Source organism: Oryctolagus cuniculus, chromosome 6, assembly GCF_964237555.1.
Source record: "Oryctolagus cuniculus chromosome 6, mOryCun1.1, whole genome shotgun sequence".
NCBI lineage: Eukaryota > Metazoa > Chordata > Mammalia > Lagomorpha > Leporidae > Oryctolagus > Oryctolagus cuniculus.
Genome location: NC_091437.1, coordinates 28,688,035 through 28,702,404, shown reverse-complemented (window position 1 = coordinate 28,702,404; position 14,370 = coordinate 28,688,035). Strand labels below are relative to the sequence as shown.

At 48.6% G+C, this 14,370-nt stretch overlaps 2 protein-coding genes across 2 annotated transcripts; both read right to left on the bottom strand.

Moving 5' to 3' along the window:
• Positions 1 to 557: 557 nt before the first annotated feature.
• Positions 558 to 4,010, bottom strand: LOC108176476 (protocadherin beta-17-like). The gene has a single exon (XM_070076220.1). The coding sequence runs from the start codon at positions 3,605 to 3,607 to the stop codon at positions 1,169 to 1,171; it is 2,439 nt and encodes an 812-aa protein (XP_069932321.1). The 5' UTR covers positions 3,608 to 4,010; the 3' UTR covers positions 558 to 1,168.
• A 1,388-nt stretch (positions 4,011 to 5,398) lies between these two features.
• Positions 5,399 to 11,192, bottom strand: LOC103347895 (protocadherin beta-6). Its single transcript, XM_070076219.1, has one exon. The coding sequence runs from the start codon at positions 8,406 to 8,408 to the stop codon at positions 5,964 to 5,966; it is 2,445 nt and encodes an 814-aa protein (XP_069932320.1). The 5' UTR covers positions 8,409 to 11,192; the 3' UTR covers positions 5,399 to 5,963.
• Positions 11,193 to 14,370: the final 3,178 nt, after the last annotated feature.

Genomic DNA, 14,370 nt, shown 5'->3' with positions numbered 1-14,370 from the left:
TGGAACACAATCCTAGTCTCCCACAAGGGTGGCAGGGACACAAATATTTGAGCCATCACTTGCTGCCTCCCAAGGTGTTGCATTAGCAAGAATCAGAAGTGGAGCTGGTACTCCAACCCAGGCACTCTAATATGGGTGTAGGAGTAGCAAACTGCATCTTAACTTCTGAATCAAATGCCTGCCTTTATATATTTTTTCTGAATATTTATTTATTTGAAAGGCAGAGCAACAGAGAGAGAAGAGAAGGGAGAGGGAGAAGGGGGAGAGAAAGATCCTCCACTCACTGGCTCATTTCCTAAATGCTCACAGCAGTCAGGGCTGGACCAGGCAGAAGCCAGGAGCCCCAAAATCCACCCAGGTTTCCCATGCGGGTGTCTGGGATCTAAACACTTGTGGGATCACTCCCCACCACCCTAGGCATGCTGGCAGGAAGCTGGATCCAAGTCAGACAAGCCAGGACTCTGACACTCTTACATAGGGTCCCAAGTGATAAGCCTAATCAACCACACCATAGCACCTGTCCTCTATATATTATTTTTAAAGAATGAGAGTCATTATTTACATGCCAAAGCCATTTATTAGGAAAAAGTAGCCACAAGTCGACCAACACTTTTTCTATCCTTTTTCTTAATGTAACAGGAATTGAATCATTTAGAATAACAGTAGATGTTCTACTGTTCAAAGAAATTACTCAGTTTCGAAAACAACATCCAAATAGATACTGGTCCAGTTGAGGAAAAACAAGAGTGTATGGAAATGACAAAACAGAAATCCAACAATTTATCTTACTAGAATTTTTGCATAAATGAAAAATATTTTTAGAACTCAAAGCCATCATTTATAATAGCTCATGCTGATGCTACTCAGGAAGTCTAGAACACAGTTCTCTTAATCCTAACAATACATCAACGAACAAGCTCAAACAGCAGAAACTTGAAAACATCTGTGACTTCTGAAAATCTCACCGAAAGAAAATTCAGGAAACACGATTTCTCTTTGTGTCCACATGCATATGAGATGCCCAACATGGGAAAAGTAAAATAAGTCAATAGGTTGAAATAGCTATATAACAGTAATCACTGTTTGAATGTGCACACCATTTATGGGAATGAAAAGGTTAGAAAATTCCAGGTTAGTGAATACCATGAATTATCACATGCTCTCAAAGTTAGATTCCTAATGCCAAATGATTCCTAAAGTTAGAGTCTTCCTCAGTGTTCATATCCACCCTCTCTCCTAGGAAGTTAGAAAGTACAGGTTTCGTGAACTTGAACTCCCCAGTCCCAGCGTCGCCCGTCAGGCGCACCTCGTACTGGTAGCTGTGCGACAGCGTCCCGCCGCCGCTCACGTCCAGCAGCGGCCCCGGGAAGCGGCCCTCGCCACCCGCGCCGCCGCCGCCGCCGCCAACCGCACACCCCGCCCCCACACCGACACCGCCCGCGCCCGCGCCCGCGCCCGCGCCGCACAGCCGCGCCGCCACCAGCGCCAGCACACTCAGCACCAAGAGCGACGACACCGCCGCCAGCGCCACCACCAGCTGCACCGTGAGCGAGTCGGGCCGCGCCGCCTCGGCCGCCGCCGCCGCCTCGGGCAGCGCCAGGTAGGGCTGCGAGAAGCCGTCCACCAGCAGCACGTGCAGCGTGACGCTGGCCGACAGCGGCGGCTCGCCGTGGTCGCGCACCAGCACCAGCAGCCGCTGCCTGGGCGCGTCGCGCTCGCTCAGCGGCCGCGCCGTGCGCACCTCGCCGCTGTGCGCCCACACGCCGAACAGCCCGGGCTCCGTGGCCTTGAGCAGCTCGAACGACAGCCAGGCGTTCTGGCCCGCGTCGCCGTCCACCGCCACCACCTTGGTCACCAGGTAGCCCGCGTCGGCCGCGCGCGGCACCAGCTCGGGGCAGGCGGCCGAGCCGTTGGCCGGCGGGTACAGCACGGCCGGCGCGTGGTCGTTGGCGTCCAGCAGCTGCACGCGCACGCGCGCCTCGCTGCTCAGCGCCGGGGAGCCGCGGTCGGCGGCGCGCACGCCGAACTCGAAGGCGCGCAGGGCCTCGTAGTCCAGCGCGCGCAGCGCGTACAGCTGCCCGCTGTCCGCGTGCACCGACACGAGCGCCGCCACGTCGGGCTGCTGTGGCGGCGGCAGCAGCGAGTAGGTCACCTGCGCGTTGGCGCCCGCGTCCCTGTCGCTGGCGCTCACGGAGCCGATGAGCAGCCCGGGGCTGTTGTTCTCGCGCACCAGCAGGGTGTAGGCGGCCTGGCTGAAGGCCGGGGCGTTGTCGTTCACGTCGGACACCTGCACCGCGACGTGGTGCCGGGTGGTCAGCCTGGGCGTGCCCAGGTCCGACACGGTGATGGTGATGTTGTACTCGGCCCTGGTCTCCCTGTCCAGCGCTCCATCGGTTACTAGAGTGTAGAAATTTTCTAAGGTCGGTTTCAGAAGAAAGGGGAGATCTTCTTCAATGGAGCACACCATTTTTCCACTGTCTCCTGAGTCTGGATCTGATATTCCAAACACAGCGACCACGGTTTGCGGGGAGTTTTCGGGGATGTCCGTGGTGAGTACTGACATGGTCAGCTCGGGGGCGTTGTCATTCACGTCTATCACGTCTATGGCCACAGTGCATTTTCCTGAGAGACCTCCGCCGTCTGAGGCTTCAATTTCCATTCGGTAAGACTGAGTTTCCTCAAAATCCAGTAGTCTTTTTAATCTGATTTCTCCTGTGGCTGTATTTATTTCAAAGGCCTGCATGATTTGATTTGAGGATTGAAAAAATGAGTAGGAGAGCTCGCCGTATGTCCCAGCGTCCACGTCTCTAGCGGACACAGTGGTGATGAGGGCACCTATGGGGCTGTTCTCTGGGACCTGCACATGGTGCAGCTGCTGAGCAAACTCGGGGGCGTTGTCATTGACGTCTAGGACTAGGATGAGGACCTGCGAAGTCCCCGTCCTGGGCGGTGACCCGCCGTCCAGCGCTGTGAGGGTTAACCTGAACTCTGGCTGCGCCTCCCTGTCCAGGGCTTTGTACAGCTCCAGCTCCGGGTATTTCCGGCCATCGCTGTGATTGCGGGTGAAAAGGTGGAAATGGGAATTGGTGCTGATTGTGTAGGTCTGAACCGTGTTGCTACCCACATCCGGATCTTGAGCTATTTTCAAAGGAAACAGAGACCCAGCGTGGCTGCTTTCCAAGATTTTGAGGAGGGTTTCATTTTCCAAGAATTCTGGAGCATGATCATTTACATCTTGCAGCTGTAGTTCACCTTGAATAAACTGCACTGGGTTTTTCAGCAATACCTGGAAGTGCAGTATACATGGATCCGTGTCACCACACAACTCCTCCCGGTCCATTTGTTCTTTGACGAGCAAATTTCCACTCTTCGGTTCCAGCTGCAAGTGCTGTTTGTTCCCTTTGGAAAGAATCCGGGCGCCCCGCGCGGCCAGCTCCCCTTCTCCCAGCCCCAGATCTTTTGCTAGGTTGGCCACGAAAAAGCCACTCTCCCTCTCTTCCAGAACAGAATACTTCAGGGTCGCGCTGCCCGCCCCCCACAATAGTAATAAGAACGTAATGGCGGTCACTTGCCTTTTCTGCAGCGCTTCGGGGAGCGGCGTCGCCATCGTTCCTCAGGGTCCAAAGGCGCAGTCTTTAATCACCACAAATGCTCTAAGCCAGCTCGGTTAAATGTAGCGATCTTGAGTTGTTCTCCTTGACGAGGTAAGAATAGCTACCTCTCTGAAGCCTTCCGTCTCCAGTAGTGTAAAATGTTTCCTTTTCAAGCTCCTAGACTGTTCAGTTTTTAAGGAGGCACGGATTCTGCATCGTTTTTTCATTTTCTTAGCTTGCAGCGCCACCAAGCGTTCTGCTTTACAACTTCAGATAATTTTCGCTTCAAAGCACGTTTGTAAAGAAATGCATTGTGGCTTAACAGGTCACAGCAGATTATAACCCCCCCTTTTCCTACCTGTTCCGCAGTCCTGTTCAGGTAACAAACAGTAGTTGTGAAATCAGAAGTGTTACCCATGTCTGTATTCACTTTCTTTATAAATGTACACGTTCAGTACATAAAATTCTGCTGAGATAAATTTGTATTCACTTAATAAGTATCTGTGCCGGCACTCTTTTAGCTTCTTGAGATAACGCAGGTAAATACAACACAAAAATCCTTGCTCTTGGAGAGTTTACATTTTTATTACAAAAATGCTGATCTGTTTTTGTTAGACAAATTTATGGATTTTAAAATTCTACTCGCAAATTGTAATGTGCCTGTAACTTCCGAAATAAAATTTAAGTGTGATTTCTTGTCAGTCTTTGGGCTATGTAACCCTTGGAAATATTTTTTCTTTATAAATTCAATGTGTGTAATGCCCAGTGAAGGTGAGGGAAAACAACCATTTGTTTTATTAGAAACCAGGTAAGCTCAGAATCTAGGCAACATCTTTTCTACAAACATGAAGAAGATAAAAGAATCAAAACTACACATTCTGAGGAAGGATTTGACCGATCTGCACTGGACTGGGCGCCCGTCCCTGTGTGTATCCTCTGGGACTATGAGGAAGGGGTTGTGGAAGATCCCCAGTGCGCCCACTGAAATGGTGGCTGGAGTAGGAACAGTGGAGAAAGCACCCCCCCCCCCAAGAAGAATCCTATTCCAAGGAACACAGTAAATATCTGAGAAAGTAAAACAGTAACCAGCTGGTAGCCATCCATGTCAGTTCACTTATTTGGCCACAAAACACAGCCAAATATACTTTAGATAGTCCTAGTTCCATTTTAATTAAATATGAAAATAAAAATAAACTCAATTATCATGTGACTATAAATTGCCTGCTCTTGAAGTTAAAGAGTTTTTTTTTTTTTTTCATAAAATATGGCAGAATCACCGTGTACACAAATGACCAAACTTTGGCTAAACTGCAAGAGTAAATAATTTGTGTTAATTACAGACAGATGATGCTTACACAGCACAAGAAGGAAAAATCTTACATTGATAAATGGCCACTAAATCTGACTTAGATCTTGGCAGATAGCACCCACAGAAGCTTGAGGAAGCAAGAGAAAGAGTATGAAAAATCGAAGTTGACAAAACAATACTTTTGAGTTTTTCTATTTTTAAACAAAGGAGACAAAATGTCTTCTCAAGCATTCTATGTTTTGTAATAAACGGTGAGTGGAAGGGTGTTTTCTGTTTTGAAGGAAAACATAACTCATTTAACTAGGGGATGCGGAAAGTTCTTGGGAAAATGGAGTTGAATGGCAACTTTATTTTCTGCAAAAAATATTGAAATCTATGCATTTCTTCATAATATGAATTTTCATGAAATTTAAAAATAACCTTTCTATTTAATAATTTCAATGGTGTTTTAATATAACAACATATTAGCATTTCTAGACTCATAGGAAATGCAAAATTTTCATTCAGCTAATATTTATTCGAAAGTTACAATTGACATGGTGTTTCTTCAAAAGACCATCATGTTTTTAAATGAAGTTCACAGTAATGTTTATATTATAGAAATATGCGCTACTACCGTATACATATAGCTGTGAAAGGCCCTGTGAGCTTCAGCCATCTTTAGTTCTGTACACATGGAGAGGTTACCAGCAAGTTAACTTCTATTGGAAAATTAAGCTCAAATACATTTTAAGAATATTCCAATGCAGCAGTATTGAAACAACTGTAGCCAACTGTTAGAAAAACAATCTCAAAAAAGCAATTTGGAACATTCCCTAAAAGGTGACAATTTCAAATTTTTTAACTTGTGCAAAAAGTGTTAGTTTCTAAGTTGTCAAAAACAGAGAAGTGGGAGTACCTTAAAACTATAAAACAAATTAGAGAAAAACTGTGTATCCCTAGCATCTTTGTAAAAACTTGAACCTAAAATGGTAGTAAAATAAGCAAGACAAGAACAATCAATTAACATGCATCAGCAAGTAACTTTAAAAGACGTCTCCAAACAAGGTTTAGTAGAATACTTAACTGAATGGGAAGCTGTTCCGAATGCTGAGACGTTCCTCCACGTCGCTCCCAGAGAGCTGCGGAGGGAAGTTGGGGCTAATGGGCTTCATGAACTTGAACTCCCCGGTCCCAGCGTCGCCCGTCAGGCGCACCTCGTACTGGTAGCTGTGTGACAGCGTCCCGCCGCCGCTCACGTCCAGCAGCGGCCCCGGGAAGCGGCCCTCCGCACCCGCGCCGCCGCCGCCGCCGCCGCCGCCGCCGCCGCCAACCGCACACCCCGCCCCCACACCAACACCGCCCGCGCCCCCGCCCGCGCTCGCGCCGCACAGCCGCGCCGCCACCAGCGCCAGCACACTCAGCACCAAGAGCGACGACACCGCCGCCAGCGCCACCACCAGCTGCACCGTGAGCGAGTCGGGCCGCGCCGCCTCGGCCGCCGCCGCCGCCTCGGGCAGCGCCAGGTAGGGCTGCGAGAAGCCGTCCACCAGCAGCACGTGCAGCGTGACGCTGGCCGACAGCGGCGGCTCGCCGTGGTCGCGCACCAGCACCAGCAGCCGCTGCCTGGGCGCGTCGCGCTCGCTCAGCGGCCGCGCCGTGCGCACCTCGCCGCTGTGCGCCCACACGCCGAACAGCCCGGGCTCCGTGGCCTTGAGCAGCTCGAACGACAGCCAGGCGTTCTGGCCCGCGTCGCCGTCCACCGCCACCACCTTGGTCACCAGGTAGCCCGCGTCGGCCGCGCGCGGCACCAGCTCGGGGCAGGCGGCCGAGCCGTTGGCCGGCGGGTACAGCACGGCCGGCGCGTGGTCGTTGGCGTCCAGCAGCTGCACGCGCACGCGCGCCTCGCTGCTCAGCGCCGGGGAGCCGCGGTCGGCGGCGCGCACGCCGAACTCGAAGGCGCGCAGGGCCTCGTAGTCGAGCGCGCGCAGCGCGTACAGCTGCCCGCTGTCCGCGTGCACCGACACGAGCGCCGCCACGTCGGGCTGCTGTGGCGGCGGCAGCAGCGAGTAGGTCACCTGCGCGTTGGCGCCCGCGTCCCTGTCGCTGGCGCTCACGGAGCCGATGAGCAGCCCGGGGCTGTTGTTCTCGCGCACCAGCAGGGTGTAGGCGGCCTGGCTGAAGGCCGGGGCGTTGTCGTTCACGTCGGACACCTGCACCGCGACGTGGTGCCGGGTGGTCAGCCTGGGCGTGCCCAGGTCGGACACGGTGATGGTGATGTTGTACTCGGCCCTGGCCTCCCTGTCCAGCGCTCCATCGGTTACCAGGGTGTAGAAGTTCTCTACGGATGGTCTTAGAAAGAAGGGGAGATTATCATCTATAGAACAAACGACGTCTTGGTTGTGTCCGGAGTCTGCGTCTGAAACACTGAACACTGCCACTATGACCTCTGGCGCATTTTCAGGGATGGGGCTGGTGAGTGAGGACAGGGTCAGCTCGGGGGCGTTGTCATTCACATCCAGGACTTTGACGATTAACGAGCATTTCCCTGTTAGGCCCCCACCGTCTGTGGCCTCAATATCCACATGATGAATTCGAGATTTTTCAAAATCCAAAGTCTGTCTCAGTCGAACTTCTCCTGTGATTTCGTTTATTTCAAACGGTTGATTGACGTCATCTACCTGAAATAGCGCATAAGACACCTCCCCAAAGGATCCTGCATCCGAATCCCTCGCTGAAACAGTAATAACGCGAGAGCCCAGGGGGCTGTTCTCAGGCACCTGTGCCTCATAGCGCTCCTGAGCAAACTGCGGGGCGTTGTCATTGATGTCCAACACCAGTACCTTAATCTTCGTGGTCCCTGACCGGGGCGGAGACCCGCCATCCAGCGCCGTGAGGGTCAGTCCGAGCTGGGGCTGCTCCTCACGGTCCAACGCTTTGTCTAGCACCAGCTCCGGGAGCCTCCTGCCGTCACTGCGATTGCGAGTGACAACGTGGAAGTGAGCATTGGAGCTGATGGTGTAGTTCTGGAGGCCGTTGCTGCCGCTGTCTAAATCCTGTGCCATTTTCAAAGGGAATACCTTTCCTGGCACAGTAATTTCTGATATTTTCAGGACCATTTCTCTGGCAGGGAACTCCGGGGCGTGGTCATTTATATCTCTGACCCGCAAGGCAGCCTGAAAAAACTGCAGAGGGTTCTCCAGCAGCACTTGGAAAGGCAGCACGCAGGGCTCAGCGGAGCCACACAGCTCCTCCCGGTCCAGTTTCTCGTTTAGCAGCAAATCATGGGTCTGCGGGTCAAGCTGCAGATGCTGTCTGTTCCCCTTGAAAACAATCCGGGCGCCCCGTGCAGCCAGCTCTCCCATTCTAAGCCCCAGGTCCTTTGTCAAGTTGGCCACAAACGTGCCACTCTCTGACTCTTCCAGTACAGAATACTGCATGAATTCTGAGCCCACCTCCCACAAAAGCAACAATACCATGAGGAGTGCCACTTGCCTTTTCTTGTACTGCGCTTTTGTTTCCGCCATCCTTGTTGTCACGCCGGAATCCAGAGGAGGAATCCTTCCCAGCTCCTAATCACCACGACCACGCAAGACCCTCTGCAATGTCTGTGCTGTCGACTTTTGATTCGATTCTTACGCGTCCGGCGACAACTGCCTCCCCGGACGCGCCTAGCTTGGATTGCCTTCTGTATTTTTACCTCAGCTTCTGGGTGAAATGGAGTCCACGGAAGCGTTCCAGCTTTCTAGTTTTCATTCATTCTCTTAGCCTGCATCGCCACCATGCGGTCAAGCTAGTAACTTCAGGGGGTGTTTTCAGGTCAACATCATTTCCCACTGCATCTTAGGCTGGTGTGTGAGCCACATGCATAAAAAATTACCGGGGAGCCCTGTCGTTGCCCTTGGGATTTGGTGTTGCTTTCAAAGCCGATTCCTGGGCTCTCTTCAGTTCTGGAATGTAATTCTCTGGTGCTTCTTGTGGGAATCCGCACTTCAGTCTGTCTCCTGAAGTGATTCTTATGCATAAGTGGTGTTTAAGAACCATTCCCTCAGGCAAGGTAAACTTCCTTAGCAGTGCGATTTACATCTGAGAAGCAGTTGCATTTGTGAGTCCCAGAGATATGTTCTATAATTGTCCCCAAAACACATCAACAAGCTATACAGAATGTAAAAGTTGGTTAGCAACCGTAATGTAAAACAAACAGCAAATTCTGTAAGTCACAGGACTCATGAATGCCTGAGCAATAGACTTACTTTGTCATGCAGTTATGCCTACGCAGGAGAGGGAACAACTGGGCTACCTGCAGGAGAATGGAGATCAAGAGATACCCCTGAGAGAACTAGCTATTCTAAGCAAATCAAGCTATTTAAATGGGGATCTAAGAGTAACCAAGTGTTACTCATCATAAGCATTTTGGGATTCCACTTCATTTTTGTTTGGGTACATTTGGTCATGGTACGGGCTTGTGCATTGTATTCGATTTTTTGTTGAATTGCACTCTTTAATTAAGGTCAAAATATATTACTCTGTTTTAAGAACGTGATGTAATGCAGAAAAATAAGCATTCAAGAATCACCTCCATGATCCTCTCGCAGCAGAGGACATCAAATCCTTTATTAATACGGGCAGATAACCTGATTTGAAATGATGACTGGGGCCAGCCCTGTGGCATAGCTGGCATGCCATATGGGCTCTGATTAGTGCTCCAGCTGCTCCTCTTCCAGTCCACTCTCTCTTTGTGGCCTGGGGAAGCAGTGGAAGACGGCCCAAGTGCTTGGGCCCTGTACCGTGTGGGAGACCCGGAAGAAGCTCCAGGCTCGTGGCATCAGATCAGCTCAGTTCTGGCTGTTGCAGCCATTTGGGAAGTGAACCAGTGGATGGAAGACCTCTCTCTCTCTCTGCCTCTGTCTCTTTATAAATAAATAATTTGGCTTTGGTGTTCCTTTTCAAATAAATAAATCTTTATAAAAAAGACCTTCTGTCTCTGCTTCCCTAACTCTACCTCTCAAATAAATAAAAATCTTTTAAAAAATGAGGTGACTGACAATTTGGTGAATGACATCAATTATGGAACACTATGGCTCGATCCATTCCTATCTCACCAGTTTCTGATTAACTGGAAAATGGATCTGTAAATAACATGTGGCTGAGTGCACACATAAAACAAAACAGGCCAAACATAATTCATTTCAGGATTCACATTTATCAAGAGGTCAAATCAGTTGAGTTCAAGAAAAATTATCTTCAAGTAACATAGCCAAGAAGATAGAAGACCAAAAGTGAGTATTTTTCAAAATACTTCAACTCTAGGTAAAATAAATCTAAATCTAAACAGCTTAGCTCATTTTGTAATTAAAAACCACCTGAGGCTGGCACCGCGGCTCAATAGGCTAATCCTCCACCTAGCGGCGCTGGCACACCAGGTTCTAGTCCAGGTCGGGGCACCGGATTCTGTCCCGGTTGCCCCTCTTCCAGGCCAGCTCTCTGCTGTGGCCAAGGAGTGCAGTGGAGGATGGCCCAAGTGCTTGGGCCCTGCACCCCATGGGAGACCAGGAGAAGTACCTGGCTCCTGCCATTGGATCAGCGCGGTACACCAGCCGCAGCACGCCAGCAGTGGCGGCCATTGGAGGGTAAACCAATGGCAAAAGGAAGACCTTTCTCTCTGTCTCTCTCTCTCACTATCCACTCTGCCGGTCAAGAAAAAAAAAAAAAACACCTGAAAGGAGCTAGAGAGATAACAATATCAATGTGGCCTCCAGGACTCACTTGGTAAATGTTACTGAGAACAGAGTCTTGAGGTTATGGATAACAAAATGAGCTGATGGAGCCAAACCAATAAACATCGTGCTTGGCTGGGTTTAGTGTCTTCTCTGAAACAGGCTGCTTCCAGCTCATTTCTAAATGTGTCCTTTATTTTATTTTAATTGTATTTATTTGAAAGGCAGAGTAACAGAGAGAGGTAGAAACAGAGGAGAGAGAGGTCTTCCATCTGCTGGTTCACTTCCCAAGTGGCCAGGTTGCAGGAACCCAAACACTTGGGCCATCCTCTGCTGCTTTCCCAGGTACATTAGCAGGGAGCTGGATCTGAAGGGGAGCAGCAGGGACTTGCACCGGCACCCATGAGGGATGCCCATGCTGCAGGCCAGGGCTTTAATGTGCTGTGCCACAGCAACTACCCCTAAATGTGTCCTTCTGAATCGACATCCTGAGTTCTGACTCCAGCTTGATGGCATCCACAGCATCATTTATTTTCTCTCTTTTCCTACAGAACCACCAGGCATCCTCAAACACAGATTTTTAGTTATTTTTTATTTTAAAGCAAATGTTATCAGCAATATAGTTTGGGTTAAACTCAATTTAGGTCATTCAAATTCCCCTGAGAACATTGGTAGCTATGACAGAAAGAATATAATATCTCAACATACCCCAAAAATATATCAGTGGGGTCTGTCAAGAATGTAGCTTTTGGGGCCAGCGCCATGGCTCACTAGGCTAATCCTCCACCTGTGGCGCTGGCACACTGAGTTCTAGTCCCGGTTGGGGCACCAGATTCTGTCCCACTTGCTCCTCTTCCAGTCCAGCTCTCTGCTGTGGCCCAGGAGTGCAGTGGAGGATGGCCCAAATGTTTATTTGAAAGTTTTATTTGGAAGTTAGAGTTACAGAGAAAGAGGGAGAAACAGAGAGATCATTCATCCACTGATTCGCTCCCCATGTGACTGCAATGGCCAGGGTTGGGGGCAGGCTGAAGCCAGCAGCCATGAACTTCATTTGGGTTTCCTGCATGTGTGGCACTGGCCAAAGCACTTGGGCCATCTTCCACTGCATTTCCCAGGCCATTAACAGGGAGCTGGATTGGAAGTGGAGCAGCTGGGACTCGAACTAGCACCCATATGGGATGCTGACATTGCAGTTGGAGGATTTACCCACTATGAGACAACACTGGCCCCAACAGATATTTTAAACAGTAATTTAGCAGGCTAATTACCATTGTCCTGAAATAGTGCTTTAATTGATGGAGGATTTTAAAGCATATAAAACTTCACTTTTAAATTTCCATTCCTTTCATTTTGTGTATTTATTTTTAGAGATTTACTTATTTACTTGAAAGAGTTACAGAGAGAGAGGAGAGGCAGAGAGGGAGAGGTCTTCCATCGGCTGATTCACTCCCCAGATGGCCGCAATGTCCAGAGCTGCGCTGATCCGAAGCCAGGAGCCAGAAGCATCCTCCCAACCTCCCACGTGGGTGCAGGGGCCCAAGGACTTAGGCCATCTTCTACTGCTTTCCCAGGCCATAGCAGAGAGCTGGACTGGAAGTGGAGCAGACGGGTCTCGAACCAGCGGCCATATGGGATGCTGGTGCTTCAGGCCAGGGTGTTTACCCACTGCACCACAGCACTGGCCCCCCATTAAGTACATTTTCAAAACTTCATTTGAGACTTCCTCTTTGACTCATGTATTATTTCAAAGTGTGACCTTTAGTTTCCAAGTGGAAGGTTTTCCTGCTGTCCTTCCATTACTGACTTTCAGTTTGATTGCACTGTCATTGAAGACCCACTCTGTATGATTCACTTTTAAATTGACTGCGATTTGTTCTGTGACCCAGGGTGGTTTATTTTGTACATATTCTATGAGCACTTGAGAAGAATGTGTATTCTGGTGTTGTCAGTTCTGTTTTCCATAAATATGGGTTAGGTCCTTTTGGTGAATGAGGGTACAGGTTCTTGCATATTCCATACTGATTTTCTGTCTGGTTGTTTTATCAGTTGCTGAGAGAGTGTAGTTGAAGTCTCCAACTATAATTGTAGATTTGTGTTTCTTCAATGCATGCTGTCTGTTGTGCTTCCTATAACTTGCAGCTCTGTTATTTGGTGTTTACTTAGAAGTGCTATGTTTCTTCCTTTATCATTCTACAATGTTGTACTCTATCTACAGAAATCTTCCCTGTCCTGACTTCTACTTTACTTGATATTTATAAAATCACTTCTGTTTAATTTTTTGTTAATGTTTGTAAGCTGTCCCATCTTTTTACTTTCAACCTCCCTATATGTGTGTGTGTGTATATATATATATATATATATATCCACACATACATATGATTTTATTTGTAGTTTCTTATAGACAACATGTTCTCAAGCCCATTCTAAAATTTTTGGTTTTAATTGGTAAGTTTAACCATTTACATTTAATGTAATTATTCATATGGTAGAGATTAAACTTGACTTTTTGTTTTTGTTTCCTATTTGCTCTGGTTTTTTTTTCCTCTGATTTTTCTAAGTTCCTGGGGATTATTAGAACATTTCTCTAGATTTTCATTTTAATTATAGTGTTTTTTAGAGTATCACTTGGTATAGCTTGTATAGTGGTTGTTCTAGGTTTCCCATATGGTTGGAGAAATTCCTTTACCCACTCTTTCAGAGTAGGTTGAGAGGCAAGAAAATCTCCTGAAGGCAATGTTCACTGGATAGAGGGTCTCGCTCTGGCAGTTCTTGCCTTTCAGCACTGAGAACTAGTGTGCAACTTCCTTCTGACTTCCGTGGTTGTGGTATTCAAATTGTTACTGCTTTCAAGATATTTCCCCGATCTTAATTTTCCTGTGTTTGATTATGATGTCTCTTGGTGTGGATTTCTTTGGGATTATCCTCTTTGGTATTTGTTTCACTTTTTCATCCTCTAGGTCTATGTCTTTTGCCAAATCTGGAAAGTTTTCAGCGATCTTGAATAACTTTTCAATCACACCCTCTTTCTTCTTTTCTCCCAGGCTCAAATGATGCAAATCTCAGAACTTCATTAAGGTCCCAAAGGTCCTTGAGGCTTCATTCATTACTTTACTGTCTATTTTCTCCCTGTTGTTCAGGTTGGGTATTTCCTATTGTTCTAGATTCTAGTTCACTTGTTCTTTGTCCTCTCTATTCCGCTATTGAGCCCACCCACTGAATTGTTTCAAATGTATTTTTATTTTCTAAGATTTCCACTGATGTTTTTATTTTTAAAGATTTATTTACATATTTGAAAGGAAGAGTGATGGGGGAGAGGAGAAAGACAGAGAGATCCATCTTCTATCTGCTGGTTCACTCCCCAAATGGCCACAATGGCAAGGGTGGTCCAGGCCAGACAGGAGCTCAGAACTCCATCGGGGTCTCCCATGTGGGTGGCAGGGGCCCGAGTACTTGGGCCATGTTCTGCTGCCTTCCCAGGTGCATTGGCAGGGAGCTGGATTGGAAGCAGAGCAGCCAGGACTCAAAGCATTCTGATATGGGTTGCTAGCTTCCCACCACTTGCTGCACCACAGTGCCAGCCCTCCACTGGTGTGTGTGTGTGTGTGTATGTGTGTTTAAGATTTATTTATTTATTTGAGAGGCAGAGAGCAGAGAGAGAGAGAGGTCTTCCATCCACTGGTTCACTCCCCAAATGGCCACAACAGCTGAAGCTGTGTGATCAGAAGCCAGGAGCTTCTTCCAGGACTCCTACACGGGTGCAGGCGCCCAAAGA

Bases quoted from the DNA above. Each gene is read 5' to 3' on its own strand.
- LOC108176476 (XM_070076220.1), bottom strand. From the start codon at position 3,607: ATGGCGACGCCGCTCCCCGAAGCGCTGCAGAAAAGGCAAGTGACCGCC.
- LOC103347895 (XM_070076219.1), bottom strand. From the start codon at position 8,408: ATGGCGGAAACAAAAGCGCAGTACAAGAAAAGGCAAGTGGCACTCCTC.